General features: G+C 42.0%; 2 protein-coding genes across 5 annotated transcripts in view; one reads left to right on the forward strand and one right to left on the reverse strand.

Annotated features, from left to right (window-relative positions):
• AK3 (adenylate kinase 3) overlaps positions 1–6,081 on the reverse strand; it is a 27,041-nt gene extending 20,960 nt beyond the window's left edge. Inside the window, exon 1 of the mRNA XM_021381620.1 lies at positions 5,946–6,081. The gene's annotated coding sequence lies outside the window, so the exon portion shown is untranslated. The remainder of the gene's footprint in view (positions 1–5,945) is intronic.
• The window catches only part of RCL1 (RNA terminal phosphate cyclase like 1), a 33,565-nt gene continuing 17,034 nt past the window's right edge, over positions 6,143–22,673 (forward strand). Inside the window, exons 1-7 of one of the 4 annotated variants that reach the window (XM_021381613.1) lie at positions 6,143–6,351; positions 7,873–7,944; positions 8,691–8,866; positions 15,373–15,447; positions 16,739–16,863; positions 21,152–21,277; positions 22,243–22,347. In XM_021381613.1, coding sequence (XP_021237288.1) covers positions 6,210–6,351; positions 7,873–7,944; positions 8,691–8,866; positions 15,373–15,447; positions 16,739–16,863; positions 21,152–21,277; positions 22,243–22,347 — 821 coding nt within the window. In that variant the 5' untranslated portion in view covers positions 6,143–6,209. Of the gene's footprint in view, positions 6,352–7,872; positions 7,945–8,690; positions 8,867–9,558; positions 10,001–15,372; positions 15,448–16,738; positions 16,864–21,151; positions 21,278–22,242; positions 22,348–22,673 lie in introns of those variants that run through there. The other 3 variants (XM_021381615.1, XM_021381616.1, XM_021381614.1) reach the window with 3 other exon arrangements.

A 22,673-nucleotide genomic window follows, 5' to 3' on the forward strand; every position in this document is an offset into this window, starting at 1 on the left:
CAAATAAAGGAAATACACATTCCATGTATTTCTCTCCCAGTGGCTCTCTTCCAAAGACTACCAATGGGAATTAAGGAGAATACCTTCCATAGCTGTTCCCCAAGCTCTATCAGAAAGTTTATTTGACCTGCCCAGGCACTCAGGCTGCCACATTTCTGCTGTAGAGTTAAAAACAGAACTCAGGTGTACGTACTGAGACCAGCTGCCTTAGTCAAATAGCTCATGAGAGAGTGGTCACTATCTACTCGACCAAATGGGATACTCACCTGCTGATGAGTTCATCTTATGAAAGCAAAAATATAACTCAAAAAAATTAAAAAGGGAGGGGATGAATAAGAATCAGAACAAACAAAAGGGAAGGATGAGAGCAGCAGGGTGGATGAAGAATAGGATCGCTGTCTTCAGCAACAGCATTTGTCTGTCTGGATGTTGGGAAGATGGGGACGGTGAGAAGCCACGGCAGACATAACTTAAACTAGCAATGCCATCCAACGCTTCATATTGTGAAAGACTGCCTGAATTTCAGGGAAGGCTCTTGCAGCCAAATGTAAAATAACCCTCCAATTGCTTTGCTCTCAGTTCTTTTGACTCAAGTGTTGTTCCACAGAGGTTTATAACACTTAAGTCCCACCCTTCTTCCTAAATCCATCAATCCACCTCTGTCTACTTTCTTGAACTAGCAGGTCATGAGAAGCTTGGTCAGGGAGCTGATCCAACTGAACGGTAATTCACCAAGGCAGCCTTCAGCCACCACAGCTCCCTGAACTGTGCTGCAGATACATCAAACAAGAAAGGGTATGTGGCAGGCAGATTTCCGTTAGCCAAACAATATTACTCTATAACAGCCATTAGCTCACATGAAAAAAAAGTGGTTCAGTAAGGATCCCAGACACGAGGAGTAATTTGTACATTGCAATCCCTACCTAAATATATTATTAGAGTTGCAGTTAGTATTATTGTTTAAACATAGATATCACAGCTATACAAATAGCTTAAAAAGGTTTTCTGCATTGAAAAGTGTATGATGTGCATTCATACCTGTAGTGATACAGACAAGTAGGACAAACATTCTGGATACTAGACATTAAATATCTCGTGTTTATTTGAGCTTTGCAGATAGAACAGTGGCATGTTCGTAGGTGCAAATTTACTGTTCTCTTCCATCATTTCCACATGCCCTGCACTGTCAAATACCGGGACTGCAGGGAGTCACCACTCAAAGGCAGAACGTGCTGATGAAGTCAGTAGTGCTGAAAGGCCTGTGTTCCTTTTTGTTTAGCAATCCTGCTCTGCAGCCCAGAAGGATGACTGAACAACTGAAGCTGTTTCTTTACTAGTTAGGGCTATTTCCCTAGCTGGCTGGACCTCCAGTTCTCACCGTAAGTTGTACTGGCTCCCTAACTCAGACCGCAATGAAAACTTTCTTGGCAGAGAAAGTTTTCAACTTGTAACAACACAGAATATAAGGAATAATTAGTGACTGCCAACTTCATGAAAGCCATACCTCAGATTCCTACCCTTAATATAGGTACTAATTCCTATTGGGAATTTAGTAAGAATGGTATTTTCCCCACATCCTTAAAAACTATAGTTAAGTAGTTTTTAGAAGGAATGTTTCATAAGCTTATCACAGACTTGAGGAAAATCAAGACAATTTAGTACTTCAGAATGGGAATTACAGAGATGCTCTGGGATCATCAACTTACATTTTTGTGAATTTGACTTATATTTTAAACTTAAATATCAGGTAAATAACTGATCTTAAGCATATCCTAGTTGAAAACAAACTGGTACATTCTCCTTTGCACAGACAAGTGTCTTCGTAAATCATTCTCAATTTCCTACTGACCAGGATTTCCCTCTTTTTCACTTCCCAAGAGTTCATTCTGATAGTACATTAGGTCAGATTACTAAGGTGTTCCTCTAAGGATCAGAAGGCAGTGGTCATTATACATGACTGTAGTTTAAGCAATTTGCACTAGGATTCTTTTTTTTTTTTTTTGTAAAACTCTCTAAAACTGTCAGTTAACAGTATTCCTCCCTTACATTATAGTAATTTTAAACATTTGACAAAACTTCCTACATTAATCTCTCCCCAAATTCTCAAACATTCATTTAACGTGCTTTACAACTAGCATAATTTACTAGTTGTTTCAAAAGTCAACTATGCAGACAGTTGAACAGCTGATTTAAACTTCAAATGTCACACCAATCAAACTATAAAGGACTGAACTTAAAGGAGAGTACCTGCAACAGACCTGTACGTAAAATATACTATCTTATTTTCTTGTCTTTCAAATCTACACCAAGATTAAAGTACTGTGTTTGTTAGGAGCTTGTTTTCTGAACCGTCAACCCTATCACCATTAACCTCCCACAGCAGAGTTTGTATGAGATAATGACAGTCTTTTCCTTTCTGTTACAAATCCTTTCAAAGAAGCCATAACTTATTTATGGAAGGTGATAACTACCACAAAAAAAAAAAAATCAGTTTCTGTACGGCATTGCAAGTTCTTCACTGCAATGAAGAATAATGAGTGAAGAATTGGTAAATATACTGTAGATAGTAAAACCACCTGCACTTCAAGGCACACAAAGGAAAAAAGAATTCTGAGAAACATGATTATTATAAAAAAAATAGGCTACCATTTAGATAGTACAAATTAATTTGAAACAGATTTCATCTTCATAAATAATAACTGGTTTTAAAATCTCTTGACCTGGATAGCAACATTTGAAGAGAACTGAAAAAAGAATTTCAAAATGACGTTAAACCACTGCAGTTTCCTAATGGTATCAAAATAAGTGGTTCCATTTTGAGCCTACAGAAAGCTGAGAAGTTTTATCACTACAAGCAATTGACTTTTTCCAAGCCTCTTCAAAAAATCTCAGGTTTCCGTTTATTTTGTTTTTAACTAGCACTCCAGCTTTTAACTATTTGCTTTAGCTAAAGATTTTAAGGCTGTCAGAATGACTGCATTTTCAGCACAGGAAGACTGACACATCCCTCCTATGAGGAAAGGTCGAGAGAGCTTTGACTGTTCAGACTGGAGAAGGCTCAGTGGGGATCTCATTAATGTACATAAATACCTGAAGGGAAGGTGCAAAAAGGATGTAGCCAGGCTCTTTTCAGTGGTGCCCAGCCTCAGTACAAGAGGCAGTGGACAAAAACTGGAACACAGGAGGCTCCATTGGAACATCAGGAAGCACCTCTCTACTGCACAAGTGACTGAGTTCTCCTTCAGGAAGATGTTCAAAAGCCACCTAGGCATGGTCCTGGGCATGGTCCTAGGCATCCTGCTCTGTAGTCCCTGCTTGAGCAGGGGTTGGACTGGACAGACCCAGAGGACTCTTCCAACCTCACCCATTCTGTGAAAGTATGAAAAATAAATGCAAATTATTAAAAAAAAAAAAAAGTAGGCTTAAAAGTAGAATAAGGCACAGAGCTGAATGTTAAAATATAGAAGACTTCTCTTTAAAATTGTCACAGTGTGTTCATTCAGGAACAAGTCTATGATTTGGGATACAAGCTTACTGCAAGATTCAAGATGCAGTAACCCAAGTCTAACCATATAAAATTGTCCATTTCACAATGTGAAACTCCACAGGTAGATAACTGCAATGCAATTTCCATACTGTTCTGTGTTAACCCTAGTAGGCAGCTAAACACCACACATTTACTTGCTTACTCCCTCTGCCTGGTGAGTTGAAAAAAAGAATCAGAAAGGTGAAAGTGAGAAAAATTGTGGATTGAGATAAAGACAAATTGATAGATAAAGTAAAAGCTGCACATGCAAACAAAGCAAAACAAGGAATTAATTAACTACTTCCCATCGGTAGGTAGATGTTCAGCCATATTCCACGAATGCAGGGTTTCATCATATCTAACAGTTACTTGAAAAGACAAAAGCCACAACTCTGAAACTCCCTCCTTTCTCCTTCTTCTCCCCGGTTTTTATTGCTGACCACGATGTTACATGGTATGAAATACCCCTTTGGTCAGTTGGGGTCAGCTATCCTGGGTGCATCCCCTCCCAACCTCTTGTGCACCCCCAGCCTCCACACTGTTTAAGGGAGCATAAATAACAGAGAATACTTTGACTTTGTGCAAATACTGCTCAGTACTATCCACAGCATCGCTGCATTATCAACACTGTTTTGGTCACAAATCCAAAACAGAGCACCACACAAGCTATTCTATCCCAGCCAAAACTGAATAGCTATCACTAAAATCAAATTTCTTTCTAAGGACTGTAAGTAGTCAAATTGTGATCGACCACTATAAGTATCTTGCAGGTCAGTTTATCTAAACAACAGCTGACCCTCATTCACACTGATAAAAAAAGCTGAGCTACCAAGCAGCTAACAAGAGGATGTCGTGGCTCTTGCAAAGCATCCCTATCATGGCAATAAATATATAAATAAATGTTTTAGTTTCTGGAAAGCAACTTACTCAGAAGGAATTCAAGTGTTATTGGTTTGTATGAAAAACGTTCAGATCTTTTCTGTTTGTAGCAATATATACTCATGGCAGGTGGTCCATCACTAGAAGGACATCTAGAGAAAGACCAACTCCTGTTTTGTTCTGGATCACAGGGACTCTGCACCCACAAAGCTGCTTCAGTTTAGATGAGGGACTACTTCATCTTTATTTCATCCAAATATCCAGCTAGTAATACTAAGTTTAACATCCACTTTTGCCATCTTTCTAAATATATCTTTTGAGCTGCTGCATACTCCTAGAGGGTGTTTAAGGCACAGACAAAATTAGAACGCATCTACTGAGTACAGTCAGTATTTTTCTATAGGGGAAGGTCTACACTGAGAACACAGAAGAAAATCAGAAACAGCATTGCTTCCTACAGCCCACGTTTCTCGCTGCAGGTACTGAAGATCATTGCTGGGGTCATATGTGCATCAACAGGCACTAATGGTCCTCAGTGTCTCCACCAGCAGCCTCCCACACATTCAACTCTGGTTAAGCTCATGTCCTGAGGGCTTCTGTTCCTTGCCTCAGCTACACTGTAGGTTTAAATACCTCCAGATGCCCTTCCTGATGGGATACCAGTCCTGTCCCATCTCTTGGATGGGCCCCTCAGACCTAGAGTACAGCTTTATCTTCATCCCCATTCGCTGCTCTTCAAAACTGGATCTGCTAGATGGATCCTGGATCTGACCGATCACACTGGCAGTACCAATGGACCCAGCACCTGTTCTGTGCTCTGGCCAGTGAGGGCAGCACCCACCCACAGCTCCTGGAAGCCCAACTCAGCTGCTCCCTGATAACAGTCTGACTTTGTCCACAGCAAAGCACAAACCACATTAACTGGGAATGAGAGCTAACATGAGTTTCTGCACACGAGGAGGCACAAAGCAGAACATATCTGTGGCAAACACCACTCTCCTGTGGGCCCCTTCCAGCTCAGAATATGAGATCACTCTTGTGGGTTTGTTTTCTGTGTAGCACAAGAAACTTCTTTCTTTGTACGCATAAACGTATCCCAGCAGTTAACCTGCTACCTTGTAATCCACACTACTCTCAAACACAGGCTGAAAAATTTGCTCAGACTCCTGTTTGAAAACAGCTGGTCTCAGCCACCGTAGTTATGAAAAGATCAGGAATCACAAGTGGTTGTTTCATTAATTTTCCTTACAACAGTCAGCAATAAAATACTCTTAAAGAAAAAGTTTGAAAGAACACGTTGCCAGAAACTAATTTACTCTTATCTGAGAAGCGCACCCCGGCCCCCAAACCATGCTCCACTCCAGGATTTAATTCTTCATCTGTCAGCGAACGGAGATTCAGACACCCCACAGCAACTAAGACTGCAGAAACAAAGAGCTACGTAACAGCACGGGTCAAAGGCCCCGCCAAACCAGAGGCAGACAAACACCAGCCTGCAGTAAAAAAAAACGCACGGAGAGCAGAAAGGATCAATGATTACCGGCCCTCCAAACGCGTCTCCGGGCACGGCCCCGCAGGCGGAGCCACACCTCATCCCCCACGGCAGCACCGCGCGACCACGCACCCCCAGCGGCGGGGCGGGGTGAACCCAGGGTCCTCTTGACTTGACCCCTCCTTCCTTCCAGCCCGCCCGCCGCCGTCCAGGCGCCCCGCCCCGCCCCCTGCCCTTTGCCCCCTCGCTGTCTCAGCGCTTCCTGTTCCCAACCACGTGGGCGCGCCGGGCGCCGCGGGGCAGTGCGGAGGTATGGCGGGCGGCGGCGGGGCGCAGTGCCTCAGCTACGCGGGGTGCAACTTCCTGCGGCAGCGGCTGGTGCTGTCCACGCTCAGCGGGCGGCCGCTGAAAATCCGCAAGATCCGTGCCAAGGAGGAGGATCCAGGTCTCCGCGGTAAGCGAGGCGCCGGCGGAGCCCCGAAGGCTCGGCCTGCCGCTGAGGCAGGATCCGGGCGGCGAGGGCCGGGTGTCGGCCGCGGGATGTGCCCGCTCCGTTCTCGAGCGGGGCCACCTGGGAGCCTGGGGAGGGGTCCCTCTCCCCCGTAGCCCTCAGCTATGTGGGGAACCCCGAGGCGGGCCGCCCTCTGCTCCCGTGCGGAGCCGTTGTCCCCAGAGCAGGTATTGGCTAAAGGGGGAGGCGGAGCGCGGGGGCGCTGCGGGGCACGGAACGGCTTCGATCTGGATTGCGTTTGGGTTTGTGTTCGGTTGTGGGCGTTCCTCTTTGGTAGGTGTGTCAGCGTTTGGGTGTTGGTAATCCAACGTGCAGTTCGCTCAGCTTGTTGTGACCGGAGCCTTCTGCGCTCCGAGAGCCGAATGTGCTCACGAGGATGCGCTCATGCTCCGGAAAAGGTCGCATCGCTGCCGTGTAAACTTTCCCTTTAGCAGTGGTAACAGAGCAAAACCAGCACTGTGTGACTGGGGCCCCAGCAGTGCTGTGTAAATATTGACACACTGCAATTTCTGGTCTTTCCTTTGTTTATTGTATCCGATCAGCTTGTACAGAAAGAAAACACATCACTGCTTAGGAAGCAGCAGAGCACTATTGGCTCAGAAAGTTCTGCCACTTAGTCCTTGAAACTGACTGCTTTCTGGACTCTGCATAAATTCAAGTTTTCCTTCGTGTTAAGCCTGCACTAGCCTGGGATCCTGGAATACTTCAATACAAGCACTTATTTAAAATACGCTTGTTCTTTCCCATATCAATTAGCAGGAAACCACACGAACAGGAAAAGCTGATTAGCACCACACAAAGTGCTGTAATATACACTGAAAGCAAAATGAGAGGTGATGGGAAGACTTATGTTTTTGTAGTCTTAGCAGTGCCATTGATAGTTTTGAAAATGAAGAACTGGATCATCTCCAGGTAGCTCATGGTGCCCATGCTTGCGGAACAGCTGTGCTTCAGTAGCACTTCTCATCTGGCTGGCAGATCTAAACTGCAGTGTTAGGGAGAATAGTGGGAAGCTGTCATTAGGTTGTTGTGTATGAGGTTTTACATGGGGTTCTGTTGGCTAGGATTTGTGCATACATGCAAACATAACAGTGAGCAAAATGTAAATTGTTAGTGGCTTTATCCTGGGCTTGGGTGACCAGATGCACCAATTTCCGTCATTTGCTCTCCCCTTGCTTTATGCCAAGGAGAACTGTGGGGGTAGTCCAGCAGTCACCTCTGTGCACATTGAGTTGACTTGAGGCTCCTGTAAACATGGAGACTCAAATCAGTATCTCTGTTTTTGACTCTGAACTGCCTTTTCTCATGTGGTGAAGTTAACCTATTTGTTGAAGAGTGAGAGTAGTCTTATTATCTTTAAGGGAGAGTAATGAAAGGGAAAAAGTCTAGTATGCTGAAGTTTCTTGCAGTTTTCAGGTGTAAATTTAAGTAACTGTAAGATTATTCCTTTGTTCTGCTCCTCAGACTTTGAAGCATGTTTTATTCGCCTCATTGACAAAGTGACTAATGGCTCTAGGATTGAGATAAACCAAACAGGTGAGATTGGTTTTCTCTTCTTCTGTTGCGGTCTTCCAGGCTCTATCACTTGCTGCAGTGAAGTAAAAAATACAGCTTGACAGGCATTTAAATAGAATTGACTCCAAAGATTAGAAATTACTAAGCACCAAAGCTTTTTAGTAAAGGATTACATGAAAGATCATGCACCTCCATAGTGCAGTGCACTAAGGGAGGTGTATTGCTCAAGACTGAAGAGTAACTTTTTGTTTAGTATGTAGGATCTCCTAGCAGGGGAAAGTCACTGAACCAGGCAAGGTTTGTACTTGCCTAGTCATGTTCTTAAGAGGAGTTACTTTGGGCAAGAAGCATCCTGTGTAGGAATCTCAGCTGTCTCTCTCTGTTACAGGTAGATTCTAAAGACTGGTTAGTCGGTAAAGTGGATGATATGCCACTGGATATACTGAGAAAGAATGAAATTATGGTCTGTTGAAAACTTATCTTCTGTAGAAGATGGTAGTTGCTTGTTTCAGCATTTTGGGGATAGCTTAGAGTTTGTTAATTTTGGAGGAGGAAGGGAAAAGAGGAGAAATGATGTGCAAGACAAACAGACAGTCATCTACCTTGACCCATTTATTAACTGTGGACATAGAAGTAGCATCGTGGTAGTGCTGCCCATCTTCCTTAAAATCTGCTGTCCCTGGTTGCAAAGTGTCTTTATGCTGCAGTAATGGCTAACATGCTGACATTGCTCTGATTTTTTTTTTCCTCACTGGCTTCTTTCCCAGGTACTACCTTGTATTATCAGCCTGGTCTTCTGTATGGGGGCTCACTGGAACATGACTGCAGCCCTAGCCGCAGTATTGGCTACTACTTGGAAAGTCTACTCTGTTTGGCACCATTCATGAAACATCCACTGAAGATTGTCCTGAGGGGAGTAACAAATGATCAAGTAGATCCTTCGGTAAGTAATAAAACATAAGTACTGGAGGAGGACTCTTTCTTTCTAAATAAAGATTAGGAAGAAGTCTATGAAGTATACTGTGTTTTTTGTAATGTTTCACACTGGAGTATGCAGTATTACTTCATCTGCCAGCAAGCTATCTAGATAAAACAAGCATCTACAGAACTGTTCCCTTTTGCTCTTCAAATTACATTCAGTATTCCACCTTTTGACTTTCTGTTCTGTACTGCTTCTGTTTTCTCATCTGGAAACTCTCTACATGTGATGTGAGGCCCTTGCACTAATTCACTTCTCCCATTTTCTTAGAAGTTAGGACTGTTTCTACCCCATTACACACTTATTTACTGTAAAAAGAGGAAATTGTCTATAAAGATTGGCTGTGACAAAGGAGGAATCTTTGATCCTTTTAGAATCATAAAATGGCTTAAGTTAGAAGGGATCTTAAGGATCATCTGATTCTAATCCTCCTGCTGTGGGCAGGGTTGCTACCCACTAGATCAGGCTGCCTACAGCCCCATCGAGTCCAGTCTTTAACACTGCTAGGGATTTCCTCTCTTTTAGTTTAAAGTTGTTCCCGCTTGTCCTGTCACGATCAAACCATGTAAGAAGTCTGTCTCCTTCTTTCTTATAAGCTCCCTTCAAGTACTGGAAGGCTTCAGTGAAGTCTCCCTGCAGCCTTCTCTCCTCCAAGCTGAGCAAGCCCAACTTCCTCAACCTTTCTTCATAGTAGAGGTGCTCCAGCCCTTTGATCATCTTCATGGAACTCCTCTGAACCCTCTCCAGCAGCTCCACATCCCCCCTATGCTGGGAGCCCCAGGCTTGCACATAGTGGTCCAAGTGGGGCATCACCAGTACAGCACAGAGGAGCAGAATCACCTCCCTCTTCCTGCTGGCCACTCCCCTCTTGATGAAGACAAAGATGTTGAAGAACACCTATCTCAAGACCGACTCCTTGGGGATTCCACTTGTGACCAGCCTCCACCTGAACATAGATCTGATGACCACAACCCTGTGTTTATGACCATCCAATCAATGCATTATCCAGTTAATCGTCCAGCCTTCAGATCCACCTCTCTCCAATTCAGATACAAAGCTGTGGTGCATGACCATGTCAGAGGCCCTGTACGAGCCCAGGTAGACAACATCTGTTGCCCTTTGTCTGCCAATGCCATTACTCGATTTAGAAGACCACCAGATTAGTGAGGCCTTTTGGTTGACTGCATCTTTTTCACCACAGTGGAGAGATTTCTTTTCCTGAAGAAGGCAGAGAGGAAGAGCAGTCCAATCTGAATGTTGCTTTCAATTAAGTTTGAATGCTCATCTAAGTAGCAGAGTTCTGATTCTGGGAATTAACACTTCTTATGCACCAGGCACATTGGCCAATAGCGATTAAACAATTGTACTTGAAAGGAGTGTCAGAATAAGAGCCAGTTAGTTTGCACTTGAAAAGCGCTTACACCTGCCTAAGCTCAGGCACAGAATGTTGTTGGGGTATAGCAGCTAAATAACATTACTTCACGATGTGTTTGATCTTCAACCTGCAGCAAGTGTAAAATGTAGAGTTGTGTGCTAATATATTGTATCTTATGTTCATCATGCTGCAAAGCACAACTGTAGTTGTTAAATTGCTAAATGGTGATAACTTGATAATGGTTCCTAAAACTGGTTCAAATCTGGCTTATGTCTGTTTAAATTGTCTGAATAAATATCAAACGGGGTGCATGTTTGTCCTGGTTTCAGCTGAGATAATTTTCTTTGTGGTGGCTGGTATGGTGCTATATTTTGGATGTAGGAGAAAAATAACAATGATAACTCATCAGTGTGTTAGCCATTGTGGAGCACTGCTCTACACAGAGCCAAGGACTCTTCTACTTCTTGTGCTGTTCAGCCAGTGAGGAGGCAGGCAATGCACAAGAAGCTGGGAAGGAAGGCAGCCAGGACAGCTGGCACAAAGTGACCAAAGGGGTATTCTATACCATATGATGATAAATAAAACATGGGGGAATTGGCTTGCAGGGTGGTGGGCAGGGGGGAGGCAGCTGCTATTGCTTAGGGACTGGCTGGACATTGGTTGGCAGGTGGTGAGCAGTTGTGTTATATATCACTTATTTTATGTATTCTTTTATTATTTTCCCTTCCTTTTCTGTCCCATTAAACTCTTTATCTCAGAGTAGTGAAGCACTGAAACATGTTGCCCAGAGGGGCAGTGGCTGCTCCATCCCTGGATACACTCAAGGTCAGGCTGGACGGGGCTCTGAGCAACCTGATCTAGCTGTGGATGTCCCAGTTCATTGGAAGGGAGTTGGACTAGATGGCTGTTAAGGGTCCCAACTTGAATGATTCTATGATTCTGTGCTTCAACTCATGAGATTTACCTTTTTTCCTGATTCTCTTCCTCATCCCACTGGGGGAAAATGAGTAAATAGCTTTGTGGTGCTGAGCTGTTTACTGGGTAAACCAATGCCAAGATAAAGTGTTTTTACAGGATATTTTATACATCACACATGTCTGCAGGTTGCTGAAACTGAACGCACAATTTTAAGTGGCACCTTAAATGACTTTGGTGCTTAAGTAAATTGATTTTAAATTGATTTGGGCTTTTTATTGTTCAGTAGGTAGAAGGTGCTTAGCAACTGGGTGAAAATGTATTTATGCATGCCTAAAAAGAGATGCTCAGATTTATCTATCCATCTACACTCTTTCTACCTGTCCAAGGGGAAGAAAGAAGGAAAAAACAGCATTAATACCTCGTGGTTAATTTAAAATGAGCAATGCATTTTCTCTTATTCTTCATGTAAATGCCTCTCCAATTGAAGTTTGTAGGTTCAAAAGGCAAGGCACCTGCTCACCTGTGTTGGAAGTTACATTGTCTACCTCGTTGGATTTTTAAGTTTAGCTTAGTTTATAAGAGGGATATCGTATCTTGTTAACATATATCTTTATTTTGGAGTTAGGTGAACTCTGTAAGAAGTATCCTTGTGTGAGTGCATTCCACATTTGTCATCTGCAGGTGAATGTACAAATTCACATATGTGCGTGTGACAACTTCCATACATATCTTGACACTCAAACATGATTGCTCATGTGCTATCCCTTTTGAGCTCAAAAAAAAGAAGGTGGTTCTGCCAGTCTCCCATCCCCACCTCCTGCTTTCAGCCATGCAATCTTGTTTATTCCAATACTGCAGACACTTTTCAGAGCCTTCCCTAAGCCAGTTCCCTAACAAACTGGCAAAATAGCAGATAGCCCCTGCATTTTCTCAGGGAGGCTCCATAAGTGAAGTGGGCAGCCAGAGAGGTGGGATCTCTCCCTTATGGTAGCAGTGAGCAGGTAAGCTGACCCAGGGGGCATTCTGAAATCTGCTGCCCTGAGCTCACTACTTCTATAGCTATGAAGTTACTTTCAAAAATATTTGTTGCATACAATAGCTATGCTGTAGGTTTGAAGTCACTTTTTACAAGACTTCCTTTGGTCAGGAGGACATAAGGAACATGGTAAATCTCCTGCTGTAGGGAGTGGAAGTGGTTGAGGCAAGAGGAAGGGTATTTCTGAAGAATGGCTTGTGGAAAGAAAGCCTTCAGCTGAGTTGAGTCATAGGTCAGGCTAGTTCTTGGGGTATCAACAGAGTATAGATTTGTTTGTTTACATATGCTAATAGCCCACCCATTTTCATTGCTTTTCATGCAATGAAAAGCTCTTTGAAAACGTGTCTTTAGTGATAACTGTGCAAACAGTAATCGGAGGGATACTGTGGCTTTTGGAATACAGGGTAATGTGCGCTTGTGCAAGTTGGGCAGTGGTGACGTTAGTGCGATATGTCCAAAATGAGTGAGAGGGATAATACTTTGTTTGCACTTGTCAGGAAGAGATCTCCACATGGCTTCAGAATACTAACCTGAGCCATTTACTGTCAAGCTGTGTTTGGATTATGTTTTCTTCTGTGACTACAGGTGGGACTTGTCCCTGAATAGCTTGTGTGACCAACTGCGTGGGACTGGCATGCGTAGCTGATGCAGTTTTGAGTTTCTCTCTATAGACAGTAGAGGGAGGGTGGGGAGATGTCTTTGTAAAGCCCCTTTTTGAAGGGAATGGAAGTAGCATGCAACTTATCACTCCTGTATTTCCTTTTCTTTATCTAATGTTGTTATTTTGACAGACAGTGCTACAGTTGGTTTTACTGTAACTGTTCTTAATGTTTGCCTTTGCAAATACTATGCCATGGGACTTTCCCCTGAAATGACTTTCCCGATGGCATGAGACTAGCGTGTAAAGTTTGGGCTTGGAAATTGGCTTCAGTGTTAATCAGAATCCAGCAGTTGTCTCTAACTGCAAGAAAGCAGAAGTTTTTCCTACTAACTCCTCTCTTTTTTCTTTTTCTTTAATTTGATGAACTCTGGTGCACATGCATGCAATGTAGGTTCGGTCACCAAACGTAATGTATGTATGCAGGAGTAAATGCTGTTCTGTGCAGAGCTAATACTACCTAGGAAGGGAACAAGCACATACCAATACGTCTTTGTTTGGTTTCTAGCTGCTGACGGTTTGTTTGTTTGTTTGTTTCTTGCACCTTTTTGCTAACTAAGGGATTCTGCATGTCACTAGGAGTTTTTTAAGATTTTTTCTTTTAATTACTGCCAACTTCTTTAAAGGAGAAGGTTCACCAACTAGTGAACAAGCAATTTGGACATAGCAACTTGTTGTCATTTGTGGTGTGGTATACCCTCAGTCATATGGTGCTTTTGCTGCAGTACAACTTGGTATTGTCTTGTTTGCTCGAGAGTTGGACTAACTTCCAAGGGGAACTGAAAGATAGTTTTATACATGAGTGATGAGCAAGATCCTGGAAAATAGAGGTTTGAGTCAGTTCTGCTACTGTCTTCACTTCCAATGAAGTACTTACCTCTCCTGCATGAACTCGCCCTTCTCTTAATCAGAATAGCCTTTTCCACTGCTCACAGACTGCCAATTACCTTCTTTGCTCAGACTGTAAGTTTGGAACAGAGACGGTCTGTTATTGTCCGTCTGTACCTGTCAAGTATCACGTCTGGAACTTCTCTGGGGACCGGACACTGTAACAAGTCTAGAAACTTTTGGAAACAATCAAACCAGACTCAAGATGAAACCAGCTTCCAGTATTGCCTTAACAGTCTTTTTCCAGATAGGCTTTAATCCAAAGAATAGCAGAAGTGGATATGGAGGAGAGGAAGGGAGTTTCCACCCTATGCAGTGAAGCTTATCTTTTTTCAATGGTATATTCATTTTCAGAAGAAAAAGGGAGAAATGTTTTGTAACCTTACTCCAACCAGATCAGTGTGTTTAAATTTTATCACCTGTGCCAGTGGTATTCATGTGTGTCCATGTGTATCCATATGCATGTTAGTAAAGGATTTTGCTTCAAAAGTCAAATCAGTGGAATTAGTGAATACTACTGAGGGGCAGAAGTAAGGTAGTAAGGGGTTTTACCACATGCTTCTTAAGTACATAAATCTGTGATTTACAGATTTTGATGAAGACCTTAAAATATTTATACTACTTGATACCTTTGAAAGCAACCCAAAATCTCTTTCAGGTATGGTGGCCAGCAGAATTTGAAGAATGAGAATTGTAGCAACTCAGGTGGCTCTAGCAGGTTGTTTTCAGTGCTTTCACTGTGGCTTGCACTCTGCAAAGCATAGACATGAAACTCAAGGGTCATAGATTCTGGCTGAAACCATGTAAAGAAGAGTGCTTTATTTCTGCATGTTCACAGTGCTGTCTGCTGTGCACCTGTTTCTTCCTCCACCTGAATTCTAATTCCTCTTAGGTCATGATGTGCTGGTCCCTTCTCTCCCAAGCTGCTTGCCTTGTGTAATTTCCTGTTGCTCTGCTTAAATCAGTTTTGTCACATTCGGAATGCTGCTGAAGTTTCAGTGGAAGAAAGACATCAGATAGTCATTGTGGTCTTAGTTTAGTAAAACAGGAGGATCAGTGGCAAGGAAAATCAAGCTGAGACCTAGGTCTAGTAAGTAACTGGCTCCAATGATTTTTCATCCACTTCAGACTCTTCCATTTACCTAGAAGCTTCTGCTGCCCAGAAACAGATGAGAAGCTCTTGACAAACGAGTAAGGTCCCTCCTTGCCAGTTCAAGGGGCTGCTCTAAAATGTGCTCTTGGAATCATCATACATTTTAGCTGTTGGAATTTTTTCATAATGACATAATTTTATTTTTTTTGTAAATGCAATCAGAAAAACAAGTGAGCAGTTTTAGTTGAGCCGTAATAGAAGTCAGACTGAGGAAGAAATCCAGAATAAGAAATTCCATCTCCGTAGTTTGCTGTAGTAAATTTTGTGAGTAATGAGATCTTGTGCTAATTTAAGAGTAGATGAAGCTCTTTGCCTTCCTACATCTGCCCGTAGAGTGCCTAGTACAGAAAAGCTTCGTCCTTGTTAGGTATCTCATATGACTTTTAAATTATTGACTTATGTAACTTTCAGTAAAGGGTCTCCTTTTTAAACTGTTCTGTAGGTTGATGTCCTTAAGGCAACAGCTCTACCACTACTGAAAAAATTTGGAATTGATGGTGAAAGTCTGGAAATCAAGGTAAGACTATGTTGCTTTCTTTCTAAACACACATTGGAACAATGCTTTCAACTGCTTCACAGGACTATATGCTTGCTTCTCTTTCTGTCTCTAGCAGATATCTGATCCTATCTAAACAATATATATTATTATATAATAGTATTTGATTATTTCATGGCATGTGTCAAACAACATAGTACCCATACCGTGGTTGAAAGTCTATAGTAGAATAGAGATGCAAAGGCTATGTGCAGAGAGGATAACAAATGCAAGTGACCTTTCTGAGTCTTTGAGATCTTTGCAAATTAAGAAACCTTTCTGCTTTCTTGTTCCTCTTCACTTAATGTAATTTCTTCTTCTTTCCTCCTGTTCTTCCTACCCTGTGCTTAAGGCTAGAAAGCCTTAAGAAAGTAATAATTCAATCTTTTGTCTCCTTTACCACCAGAGGACCTGGATCTGTATTTGATTAAGGTTCACTTCCTGTTTGGAATATATAGTGTATAGTAAAGAAACTTTTCTCTAAAGATTATACTTTTCGGAGACCTAATTAATTTGTATGTAGAATAGGCTCAAGAGAGGAAACTGTAGTGTTCCTAACTATGAAAGACTCATTCAAAATGTATGAAGGCCTAGAATCTACCTTTAATCTTTGCTTGCTCCTCTGTGATGGCACAGTTTCTACCCTCACCCTGCCAGTGTCTCAGGACTCATTGCAGCATCACTGACATCATCAGGCTCTGCCTTGGTGGTGCTACAGCAGTCCTGGTCTCCAGTTCCCCACCGTCTTGCCCATCTAGTCTCTGTCCCTGTGGATGTTCCCAGTGCACAGGGTTTGGACTGCCCCCTGGCCTGCCCTGCTTCTGGGCCTACAAAAAAGGTGGGAATCTGTTCGTTTTGATTCCCACATAAGTATGTTAAGTATCAAAGAGATAACGCTATATTCAGCAGTGGGATACAATTTTGACAGTAGTAAACTAGTGTTGCTTTCCTGGTAAATATTGTAGATTTTTTTTCCTGATTGTCTTTGTTTTTGGTGGTGATATTTTTTTTCCTCCATTGGGAATCCATGCCTACTATACTTGAAATGAGAGAAACGGGGAAAAAAAAAAACAAAGTAAAAGAAACCTTTTATTGCTTATAGGTTTGGTGGAAAAAAAAAAAAAAATCTGTTTCTGCCTTTAGGATGTCTTTTTCTCACCTGTGTTTACATACTGATAATGACAACATTTTATGTGAAATTAAATCTATCACGTTTGACTGTATATACACTCTTTGTGCTCCTTGTAACCTGTCTTCTTATTACTCTTTTTAGATCAACCGGAGAGGAATGCCTCCGAAAGGAGGTGGAGAGATATTATTTGCTTGCCCAGTGAGAAAGGTCTTGCAGCCTATTCAGTTCACTGACCCAGGCAAAATCAAGCGCATCAGAGGAACTGCGTATCCTTCCCTTACATTTTTTTTTAAATAAGTTTGCTTTTAAAGGAAAAAAAGTAAGTCTCCTAACTTGAAATCCCAGCAGCATACCTGTGATGCAGAGTATACATGCAGATAACACAGGGCCACTTTTCACAGAGTGAGAACACAGATTCCACCAGCATGTCTCAAAAGCACTGTGTTCAGAACACTTGTTTAGAAACTATCGGTAAACAAGTAAATGAAAAGCGCTGTTCAATTTACGTTTAAAATCTTTTCAATAGCACGAAAAAAATATTTCCATCATATATGTAGCAGCACTAAAAGGAATGTTACCTTGTCTTAATCCAGTAGTAACAAATGTAATTTTACTAAACATTGAATACTTGGCATTCAACTATACATTGAAATCTTGGTTGTTAATGAGTGTAGCAGAGTGTTGGATGGGAGCATAAAAGAGTTCAGTTTTCACCTCACTGCAAATATGTGAACGGGGGTTTTTTTGGCTTACCAAAAGCAGTTTGGTAGCTCTTTGCCTGCAGTAGTGCCATTGGAGATGGAAGTAGGGAGGGATTTACTCCCTCTCAAAGAAAAGGGCACAATATGTAGTTATTTTTTCTGTTGTTCTCTATTTTTGGCTTGTTACCTCTATGCCATATGTCATGAACCTACTCCTATTCTAGGAAGACACAGAACTCCCTGACAGGCAGCATATAGTAAATGTTGTAATTGATGAGCTTCAGCTCTCTTGGGCATTGTCTAGCTTGTAGTTTGATTTGTAATTATAAGAATCTCAAATGTGGTCTAGATTTGATCGCTCAAAAGGGAAGTAAGAATTGGGGCTGCTTTCCTGCTCTAGACATGTTTCTCCTTTTATCTTACAGCATGCTGTCATAGTTGAATGCAAGAATGGGACACTTTGACCTCTGATCCAACTGAATATTTGGATGAGTGCAGCACTGCCAAGTGAGAGCAGCTTTACTGTGTGCATGGGCTGTAGAATAAGAAAGGATGCAGCTCAGTGTGCTTGTGGTGGATGTTTTCATGGTTTTCCATAAAGAAAGTGATTTTATTTTGTCCTATCCACCTCTGTAATAAGTAGTTCTGTCCTCTGTTTCTATGTGAAAGGGGAAGCAGTGGCTTTAGTGACATCTTTCTAGCTTGACTTTAAAACACAGTACCATCCTGTGCCACTTTCAGTGGATTTGATTGATGCATGTGAACAACTGGATTTTTTCTCAGAGGTAAAAGTGTGCTTAGTAAGCCAAGTGTAAAGGACCAACAAAAAGCACTTTCTGACTTTTTAGGGTGTGCTTGGTATGTCTCAAGCACTTGCAATGCAAGGCTGTTGCCATGACAGCCAGTCAAATGCTGAAATCAGCAAGTATGATATCCTTTCCTCTCTACAGGATAGTTCTGCTTCACTGACAAACTGGCCTACCCTTCCTGCATTATTGCAAACTTGCTTGCTTATGACCTTGAGCCAGTGCACCTGTAAACCTGGCAGGAATGAAAGGAAGCCTGACAGGGACCCCCAGTGGGTTGTTGTTGTTGATTCCTCACTTCCTGCTGTTTGGTGTTTTGAGACTTGGACCTCCAGATAAGTGCGCTCACTGCCCCCTGTCCCTTCTCCAGTACTGTAGGCCAACACTGGAACTCCTCAAAACAGACTTTTGAAATAGACCAGTGATCAATCTTTTTCCCATCTGTTTTCCCAACTCTCATTTTTCCTGTTTTCCTTTTTTGTTCTTTTTATCTCATAAAATTATTAAGTAATTTCGAGACCTATTTCACTTTCTGAAAAGCCATATCTCTCATAAAGTTGTTCAGTAATTGTGAGGCTTATTTCTGTTCTTTAAGGTCATATAGTTTAACTGGGTAATTTAAGACAGATTCTAAGCGTTAGACTGCCAATATCTGGGGGATAATTGTAGTATATAGATTCTCGTTAAAATAGATCATTATGTGTAGACTTCTGCATATCATTTTCATCTGACCAGCGGTGTTCATGAATCTGGCCACCCCTTCCTTCTCCTTAGGGGCAGGATGTGGCACCAAGTGAAAAGTCATCCTATTTTAGCTTGATCACTAAGTGATCATTCAAGCCAGGAGAAAACAAAATGTTTTAGAAACATAAGTCCTTGGGTCTTTCTTGTGTGCGTTTTTGACCCTACAAGATGCTGCTGAACAAATCTGTTTACTTACAGCTGGGGATCTTGTGTTGCAGTAACTTTTTGTAATCATCCAAAATGTTGAGTGCACCAACTTCAGAATGATCAGTTCTCTTTATTATTGTTTATTGGTTTCACTCTGAAGCTCTTAAAGCTTTTTGTGTGCCTACTCCACAAGAGCGGACAGTAGAAATTTGTAGAAAAGAAAGTTCCCCTCGGCGAGTAGGTAGTTTGAGAGTGATGGTTTCTCTGTGTTGCCATGTGTTAATTAAGAAGCAGGTGGCTGCGTAAATGCAGGGTATGAGTCTGTATTAGTTGGGATGGAGTTTTGAGTAGAAATGTGCCTCATATGTTTGAATATCTGTTGAGAATACTACCGAAGTAGCACCTGAGTGAAAGGGCGCAAAGGATGTGCAGAAAGATGATAATTTCTCCCCCGGAACAGCTACCTTTGGATGCTGAATGACTAGAGTGCCAGTGAAGTTAGAAGTATCAAAGCACTACAAAAAAAGGAGAGGACAGTGAAGTTTTAGCCTTCTAATTTTTTTTTTTTTGTAAAAACATGTGTTGGATTTTCAACTCTCCAATTTCTCCCAACTTGAGATGGAAAGAGGATTTCTTGCTGTTAATTCAGAATAACTTTGCCCGTCAACATCTTTTCCTAGGATGTGAATAGTAGACTATGCAGGATGATAGAATAGCAAGATAAAATTATTGAAGGGCATCTTTAAGATCAGTTTTTATATCGCAGTGATAATCTGTGGTTCTGCACTTATTATGTGTAACTCATCTCAAGATATATCAGTGAAAACACTGTAGAAAGCACTAAGTACATGTTCTGTAGGTACAGGCTGTGCTGGGAAAATGAACTTTCATGGATGGATTATCCTGTTTGACCAACCTAGTGGCTTTCTGTGATGCTGTAACTGCATCAGTGGATGAGGGAAGAGCCACTGATGTCATCTATCTGGACTTCAGTAGGGCCTTTCATATGGTGCCCCGCAACATCCTTCTCTCCAAATTGGAAAGATATGGATTTGATGGGTGGACTGTTCAACAGATGAAGAATGGTGGTGAAGATGGTGAAGGTGGATGATTGGTGTCCCACATAGGTCAGTGCTGGGACTGATAATCTTTAATATCTTCTTCAGTGATATCAACAGTGGGGTTGAGTGCACTCTCAGAAAGCTGTGGGGTGCAGCCGAAACACCTGAGAGATGGGATGCCATCCAGAGGAACCTAAAGAGGCTTGAGCAGTGGGCCCAGAAGAACCTCATGAAGTTCAATAAAGCCAAGTGCAAGGTGTTGCACCTTGGTCAAGGCAACCTGCACTACCAATTCAAGCTGGGGGATGAAAGGATTGAGCATAAACCTGCCGAAAAGGAGTTGGGGGTACTGGTGGATGGCAAGTTGGGCGTGAGCCAGCAATGTGCCCTCGCAATCCAGAAAGCCAACCGTATCCTGGGCTGCCCCAAAGGAAGCGTGGAGTGCTGGAGTCCAGATAGTACTTCAGGAACCTGGAGTACTGTGTCCAAATGTGGAGTCCTCTGTACAGGAGAGACATGGACGTGTTGGAGCATCCAGTGGAGGGCCACAAAAATTATTCAAGAGATGAAACACCTCTCCTGCAAGGACAGGCCGAGGGAGCTGGGGCTGTTCAGCCTGGAGAAGAGAAAGCTCCAAGGTGACCTGATAGTGGCCTTTCAATATCTGAAGGGGAGCTAGAGGAAAGAAGAAGACAGACTCTTTAGCATGGTCTGTGGTGAAAGGATGCAGGGAAATTTTTTCAAACTAAAAGACGGGATATTTAGGTTAGATGTAAGGAAAAAGTCTTTCACAGTGTGGGTGGTGAGGCACTGGAATAGGCTGCCCAGAGATGTGGTGGAAGCCCCTTCCCTGGAGACATTCGAGGCCAGGCTGGACCTATCTCTGAGCAACCTGATCTAGCTGTGGATGTCCTTGTTCATTGCAGGGGAGTTGAACTAGATTACCTTTAAAGGTCCCTTCAACTCTTTAAGGATTCTGTGTGTAGGACAAAACTACATTTTTTGAAAGAATGGATTGGAACCTCTTGACTACTTCAAGTCAGTCAGTCTCTTAATTATTTTTCATTATCACAGTTCCTTAGCTGAGAAATGCAGGTATTCTGTCAGAGTGTCTCCACAGATGGCAAACAGAATGGTGGAATCTGCAAGGAGTGTCCTGAATAAATTCCTCCCAGATATTTATATCTACACAGACCATATGAAAGGGATCAGCTCTGGAAAGTGAGTATCTGTTATTTAAATGAAGAAGAAATGTAGGTTCATATTTTTTTTGCCTGGTAGCACATTCTGATCTGTAATTTTACTGAGCTGTAGGCCATGATTTTCTATTCCTGACATGAAATAAATATTCCACATATGGGGAGGAAAAAAAGGAATGAATCACTAGATACACTTGTTTTACTCAATACAGGGATAGAAAAAATGTGTTTTCTTAAACAAACAATGTAATACATCATTACTGCCACAAAAGGTAACTTGAGTTCTATTCAGTTTTAAGCCTGTTCACAAAATCACAGAAGTGAATGCAATTAAGTTCAGAGGTGCATTGATATGATGTGTAGACTAATGTTTGAATTTGACTCTATACCATCTGATAGAAATGGTAATACTGAGAATGGAACCTGAATGTTTTCTAAAGTATTCGAGCTGTATAGGTTATTCTCTGCTTTACCATGACATAAACAACTGAAATGGTGTTCTCTCAATGGCAAACTAATGATTCAAATTTCCTTAGAGTTTTGCTTGCCAGCAGAACGCAGAAGTGATGCGTATGATTCAGACGATCTTATTGACACCTGTCAGTAACGCTATCTGTCACTTCTTGAGGTTGGAGATCGGGATAACTAATTTGTATATGTCTTCTTGTATATATATATGCATGCTTTTTTTTCCCTGCTTCTGTTCTTGGAAATACTGTCTTCGAGAAAATTGTTAACTAATTCTAACGTCTTTTTCCTCTTTCCTGATTTCTCTATCATATTTAATAGTCCATGTTAGTAAGTCTCGTGGCTGCAGTCAGTTAACAGTAATGAAAATTCTGAAACCTTTTTTTTCTGGGGTGTGTGAGTTTTTGGTGTCTTTGTGGTTTTGTTTTTTTTGGGATTGTAATTTTCATATCTGCCTATAATGTGGAAAATTCAAATGAATTAAGGCAGCACGATTATATTTTCTGCTTGCATGATTAGCCCATGTAGAAGAATATGTAATAGCATGGGAAGAAAAGATGAGTTCCCCTTTCCACATTGGTGGTGCATGTCAATCTCTACTGCTGCTGTGCTTCCATATTCAGCGTAAGTATGGTGCCAGCACAGTCCCATTTTGGCAAAGCTTTTTGTGTTACTAGGTTCCTGGTTCTTCTGTATGTGTAGACAGGACAAGGAAGGAAAGCAATGCATCTCATTCCCACTGCTGTCTCTGCTCACTGAAGAGTAAAAACAGCAAGAACTATTTCAGCACATCTGTGCCCAGCCTAGACAGAGCTCTGATTTCAGAATGTAGAGTGTTGCACTCTGTCCCTCACACAGTGCCGAAAGCTTCAAGGAGTAGATTTGAGCATTTTCTGCCACCTGTAATGTCTCTCCAAACAAAAGCTTTCTAAATTTTTTGAATTTACAGC

The sequence above is a fragment of the Numida meleagris genome, chromosome Z (assembly GCF_002078875.1).
Source record: "Numida meleagris isolate 19003 breed g44 Domestic line chromosome Z, NumMel1.0, whole genome shotgun sequence".
In the NCBI taxonomy this organism is placed as follows: Eukaryota; Metazoa; Chordata; class Aves; order Galliformes; family Numididae; genus Numida; species Numida meleagris.